Source organism: Rhipicephalus sanguineus, chromosome 3 (genome assembly GCF_013339695.2).
Source record: "Rhipicephalus sanguineus isolate Rsan-2018 chromosome 3, BIME_Rsan_1.4, whole genome shotgun sequence".
Lineage (NCBI taxonomy): Eukaryota > Metazoa > Arthropoda > Arachnida > Ixodida > Ixodidae > Rhipicephalus > Rhipicephalus sanguineus.
In genome coordinates this window covers 39,856,492-39,863,086 of record NC_051178.1, presented here as the reverse complement: position 1 = coordinate 39,863,086, position 6,595 = coordinate 39,856,492, and the positions used below count along the sequence as shown (strand labels likewise).

The following is a 6,595-nucleotide window of genomic DNA, read 5'->3' as shown; positions in this document are numbered from 1 at the left end:
TGCAACATCTCCCAGCAAAGACACCAGTAAGAGGAGGTTTACAAAGAGTACTGCCCTTCGCTTTGCCAAAAAGTGCTGTTCAATCCATCTCACTGCACAATTAAAATACCACACAGTCGGTCTCACTGGCCAGTGGCTTCCAGTTTGCTACTTTTTATCAATCTGGTCACATTTCAATGCCGTACACTACCAGCAGACACAAAATCTACTCTACGTCCGATCACTTATGCGTGCACAAACAAGGACAAAGGGAGGTAACGACAACACAAGCGGTTGTGTTGTCGTCGCCTCCCTTTGTCATTGTTTGCACGCGTTTAAATGATCGGTGATGGAAAACCAACTAGCCCAAAACTCAGTACACTATGTCGAAGGCAGCATGACATAGTGTGACTAAGTGCCATGTAAGGGCCCTGGATCTGTAGAACCAAGCAATTTTTCAAGCAAGAGCCAATTGAAAACCAACTTTAAAGCCATGTGGTTTAGGCCACTCAGACCACTTATGACCAATTCACATAGTGGCTGCAATACAGGACATCAGCTTTACTGAGCAGGAAATAGAAGGAAGTATGCTGCAAGTGTGGTGCGACACATTTCATTTTGAAATACTAAAGATGTTTCTTATTTGATGCATAGAAATATCAGTATTAGAAAAGAGGAATGGCTCTACTTTAAGAATTTTTCAAGGTATCCAAGTACAACAACTGCAGCAAGATGTTGGCAAAAATGTGACCCATACAGTAAGTGTGCTGTGAATTTAGGTTATCTTGAGGGGAACTTCACAATGACGCATGTTATTGTGCCTACATTTAGTCACTGCATTAGGGGTGTGCGAATATCAAATTTTTCGAATACGAATCGAATACGAATATCCACCTTCGAATATCGAATCGAATATCGAATATCAAAGGAAAAATGCCTCCACAGTAACAATATTTTATTTAACATGTAGCTATCTGAAAAAAAAAACATTAACAGCCTGACTGGCAACAAAGCATACACTGCTATCTCCAGAACACAATGTCCAGGCTAGCACAATGCACATCACAACACAAGTAAATATCACGGCCCAATGAAAGTAATGACTAGACGTTATCATGAAGAAATATGAGTTGCTCCACATGATCAGGCAGCAGGCGCTCCCTTCTAACAGAGACAACCTCCCCTGCCACTGAAAAGGCACGCTCGCTTGGAACAGAAGTGGCTGGTATAGGGAGGTACATGGGGCAAAGCTTTGCCAGACTGGGGTATCTGAAGGAGCCTACAGTCCACCACCAGTCACCTGGGTCACTGTCTTTCTTCAGAAGTGGTCCTGCATAGTGAACGAGTGGTAGTGCGGCACGTTACGGCCGCATAATATTGAAAATGTATGGTTACATGATCGCCAACAGCGCTGCACGTCGGAGATGCACCAGCAATAAATCATACGTATTGGGGCGCTCGTCGCAGGCAGATATCGTGCCTCCGTGTACTTACGATGTTTATCGCTCCTCTCGGCAACGTTTTTAGCTATACGAACGCAGCAGAAATGTGGAAGACGAGTTATTTTATGCATGATAATTGAATCGCATATTCGAATTTTTCGAATATTCGAAGTTATCGAATATTCGAAACTTTTCGAATACACGATTTTCGAATCGAATACGAATGTTTCGAATGTAATATTCGACGAATATTCGAAACTTTCGAATATTCGCACACCCCTACACTGCATGAATCACAACTGCAAAATGATCTCTGCACAGATACATAAATCCCATTTGCAAGCATTCATTCATTTAGCAACTTCAGCATGCACTGTCACTAGGCAAGTCATGCTTGCAAAATGATTTTTGTGGAGCTATATTACATTCACATACACTGACATGTTTCATGCATCAGCATGTAGCTGCAGCAGCATAACGTTAGAACTTCGGGCAATAAGTGCATACTATTGAGTTGTTCTTGAATTCAAGTATTCTCTATGTCCAAGCTTAATTCAGGAAAGCTACACACCAAACTTTCGGTCTTCTCTTTGTCAAGCATTGCATCAAAATGCATTAAATCGTCCACGCTGCTGAAAGGTCTCTCAATAAGTGGAGGACTTGATGTGAGAGGCTGCCTTGCGCTCTGGTCGCACAAGTTTTGAAGCAAGTCTCCGTGGTGCTGTTGCGTAAAACGCAAAATGTTCAGGAGGCGAAGCACATGCTTTTTGAAGCCTTGAAATAAAAAAAATGCGACAGTTAGAAACAGTTTTCTCCTAATGTCCACATTTTTTTGCGTAGTTTAACTGATAATAGAATACCAACTCTCCCAACGGTCTATTCTTCCAGGAACCAAAACAAGCTGGCATTTCAATGACCATTATTTCTTACAGGGTATTTTCTAAGAGTGTCCGCGTTCAGCATCCTTCAAGTACAGAAATGTTTTGCCACAGAAATACTTTGATGTCGCTAAACTGAAAACATCAATTTTCAGAGTGCAAGAAATTTTCTTTCCTGAAACAGGGACCAACTAGAAACTGGGGACTTTTCACATGCCAGCAATACAATATATAGACCAATAGTGCTCGAACATAAACTTCATTCCGTTATATTGATTTGTTCCATGCCTGGCACATTAAACCATGCAACACTGAATGCCTGATGCTGATTCGATTGAATGCCTGATGCCATGAAATAAAATTTACAGGGGTCCTAAACAGCCATGCGATCACACACACACTCTGCCTTTTAAGCTTTTGCAACTGTGCAGATCCCCCACGGCACCCAAGAAACTTCGCAGCAACACAAAGCAAAAAACAATGTCCATACAATGGATGCTCAGGAATGCAGTGAAGAAACTGCATATTTGTAATGTTATGTAGGCATTGCCATCACAAAGCAAATTAAAATAAAAATACATAAGGAACTTCTGGAGAAACGATGCTGTGAAGTACTACTATACAACAAAAACTTACTCTTGTCTGGCAGTTGATGAGGGGATCTGATGATGAAGTCTGTGTGTCACCTGCAGCATTGATTAGTAGGCAGTCACACAGTGAGTTAGATTAAAAGTTACATACGAAAATTCTAAAGAAATGATGCTGTGAAGTACTACTGTACAACAAAAACTTACTCTTGTCTGGCAGTTCATGAGGGGAATGTGAATATGAAGTCTGTGTGTCACCTGCACAGTAACGAATAAAGGGCAGTTACACACTGCTTGTACTTTGCACTAATAGTGTTTTAGCAGTCTCAGTTTACTGGATGGCGAGTACGGTAATACCATATAGTCGTGGTCGGAAAGTAGCTGCACTGGTTCCGAGCAGCAAAATGTTTTTGAATCATGGAACATTTACACAGGACAATCATTTTGTACCATAAATGGTACGATATTACCGACACTGCTAAAATACCCTAATGCCAGGTCACCGAATTTTAGGACACCAGCCCATGTAAAGTTCTTTTAAAGCTGCTCATTCTAAGGTTGTCTAAAAGCTGTGAAGAGCATTCCAGTTTGTCATTTGTCACGACATGAACAAGCTACAAGTACGCCTTATAAACCACCTTGGCCTGCACAGACAAATTAAAAATGTGGCACAGCATGCACGACTAAACTATGTAAAAAAGTATTACCTTCCAATTGAAGAAAAAAAAAAGAATTGAAGATTTTGGAAGACTCACCATGTGAACTTGAGCCACCTGCCCTTTGTGAACTAGGGACGCTTGCAATATGTGGACTGGATCTACCTGAGCTGCCTTCTGGCATGTCATTCACATCTGCAGAAAATGGGAGCAGTGAAGTAGCTAGTGAACATTTGTAATGTTCTTGATACACGGAAACAATAGACATTATGTAGGGTGTTCCACAACACAAAAGAAAGCAAAGCAAATGATTGTGTAACAGTTTGCATGTTGTTCACATAGGCAGCATCATAGGTGGGCACAGCAATGGATTAATACATTGACCAATATCTTGTGTACTAATTTCACAGACACTAAGTTGTAATGAGTGAAAAGGGTGTTAACCGACATGCATATGAATTGAACCTAGTAGGAATGAGTTCAAGTGGATGCGAGGAGTGCAATGAAGGAGCATGAAAGAAATGCAATTTTTACGGACTTATTCCTTTGTTTCGATGGTGTTTTATGCCCAAAAGCTGCATACCAGCTATGAAAGGCAACTCTAACTTCAGTAATCTCAGGTTATGTAGTGTGTACACAATGCACAGTGCATGTGTTAATGCACTCCACTCCCCATTATACTGCATCGCAGCATAGTGGCTGCAACCTAATGCTTGAAAGTTTTTTTACATTCTAAAGGGTACCATGTCGGTGTAATCTCACACCTGCGCATTTCTATGCACAACACTGCTTTACTACCTTAAGTAAGACGGTTCTTAAGTCAACCAAAGAAAGGTAACCTCCAGCTTTAACATTAAAACAATCACTATACATAATAAATAAGAATGCCTGTAATTATGGATATAATCTACTACCAACTTTGCGAAAACAAATTCGTGCTGGCTGACCAAGATGGGTAAGAGTCTATTGCACACTTGAATAGGAATTTCCATAATGTGCTACCAGGATAAACCTTCTACGAAGGGGGAATAACTGGCCAGGACGCTTGCTGTACGTTGATACACATAAGTGTGACATGCGATTGCTGGGCAGTCTTCATGAGCAAACAGCAGTCATATGTTTTGTAGCCTGACTCAAGCCCCTTTCCAAATGCAGGTGAACCATGAAATACTATAGCACACTGCCGTTTCACAATATGTATGTTTCAACTTATGCTAACAGCAGGTATTAGGTGGCAATGCAAACCAAAATTTACATGTTGCAATGTGCAACAATTGCTTGACTTGTTAGCACATATGCTGGCCCCCTCACAGGTGGTATCAATAGGAACAATATAATTAATGGCCTATATTAAACAACTGGAAAGCACTTCATTCTCTGTATTAAAAAACCCTTACATAAAATAAATTTACAATATATCAGCAGCAAGGCATGATCCACGAAAAATTAATCACATACCTTCAGGGTCTTCACAGCTATTTGGCTGCACTGGAGCACCCAAGGAGAGGGCTGGGAAATAGGTTGTTAATAAGCAAAATTAAACAAAATGTATTTATGCTATTTTTTGCTCTTATAAATATAAGAGCAAAAATATGAAGATGCTAAAGTAATAAGGACAAGTGCTTTCAATTCACCTTGTAGGAAGTTGCTTGGTGGAGCTGGAAGTTGCTTGGCACAGCTTTTCTTGGCCTTTCTGGGTGGTTGTGGCGTATCGGGCTCATCCGAGTCTGACCACTGAGCTGGTGGCCTCCTTGACCTTTTTTCTTGAAACATTTGTGATCCTGCCCCCAGGTCTGACGTGTACTGGCTGTCATTAAGCTTCGCTCTAGCCTGCCCATATGTTGCTAAAACATAAAAATTGTACATTCAATTGATTTGTATTGAACTGACTTGTACTAAATTGATTTGTATATAAAAGGCTTACCAAATACACCTTTCACTGCAACACTGTAGCGCTTCCACAAGGGGTCTGGTGGTACACCTTTCTTCACAGGTGGAGTCACGCTGTCACCTTTGAGGTTGCTTGGCCATGCACACAGGTCATCGTTAACCCAAGACAGAGGCACCACCTCCACCAGTATGTCCTCAAGAAACTCAACGATAAAATAAGCCATCTGGAAAATTAGAAGTCAACAGGAAACCACCAAGACAGGAAGCAAGCAAGCCCTAGCAAACTGCTAAAGACTTAAAGGGACACTAAAGGCAAATAACAATTTACGACAGAGTGGAAGGTCGATCTGTGAGAACATCTAAAATGTCAATATTATCAATAGCAGTGCTCTACTAATTGAGAGATTAAGGTAAATGTAGGACATGATGTGCGCCACAAGTGGGACATTTGGAAATGATCCCGATGACGTAAAAGAGTCTCAAGTACAATTAACCACTAGTAATCAAACTAGTTGCGATAAAAATAGAACCTTCCGTACATCACAAGACGTAATAAAATGCTTGTCCGTTTCTGTTTGATTCATGTAAAAAAGAAGCCCTTGGCGTTACCATGGGGAACGGCGCGAGTGGTTCAAAAGTTCCATTGTCCCTGAGCTATAGTTTCAGTATCGTGGACTGATGGGTGTGCTTGGCTCTCGCTATTTTCGCACTGTTGATACTCTACTTCTGCTGCTGGCCAAGTTAGGCACCGTTACAGTGAACTATACAATTTGGGAGTGGGCCGTGGCTGCATCTTGGCAAGGTTGATAGCCGCTGTTCCGCAAGAAACCGTAGAGTCAGCGGCCAGGCAGTAAAGATGGGCAATGTTAGGCACGGCAACTGCTACGTCAGAAGGGCCATTCAGGCAGGTGATTTGAAGTGCGCTAACGCCTTGCGGACCACTAAAACGTGATTTTCATTCAAAATAAGCATTTCCTTGGCACGAAACAAGCACTGCGACGTTTCTGGAACGCTATTTCACCAATCAATGTTGACTTAATATTTGCCTTTACTGTCCCTTTAACGATTAAGAAATGACAATAGATAAAAGTAACTAGCAGAAATATAAAACAGATTATTCAGCTGTCAAAGTGATCAAAAGCCCTCAAATCACATGCCCAGAA

At 41.3% G+C, this 6,595-nt stretch overlaps 1 protein-coding gene across 1 annotated transcript; it reads right to left on the bottom strand.

Annotated features, from left to right (window-relative positions):
* Positions 1-4,992: 4,992 nt before the first annotated feature.
* Positions 4,993-5,810, bottom strand: LOC119385404 (uncharacterized). The gene is made up of 3 exons (XM_037652848.2): positions 5,467-5,810; positions 5,177-5,386; positions 4,993-5,051 (listed from the first exon to the last, which is right to left on the bottom strand). Exons 1-3 carry the CDS (start codon positions 5,654-5,656, stop codon positions 4,993-4,995), a joined length of 459 nt encoding a protein of 152 aa, XP_037508776.2. The 5' UTR covers positions 5,657-5,810.
* Positions 5,811-6,595: the final 785 nt, after the last annotated feature.

Bases quoted from the DNA above. Each gene is read 5' to 3' on its own strand.
- LOC119385404 (XM_037652848.2), bottom strand. From the start codon at position 5,656: ATGGCTTATTTTATCGTTGAGTTTCTTGAGGACATACTGGTGGAGGTG. The intron at 5,387-5,466 runs GTAAGCCTTTTA...TTTATGTTTTAG, and splicing joins TGCAGTGAAAGGTGTATTTG to CAACATATGGGCAGGCTAGA. The intron at 5,052-5,176 runs GTGAATTGAAAG...CCTATTTCCCAG, and splicing joins ACCAAGCAACTTCCTACAAG to CCCTCTCCTTGGGTGCTCCA.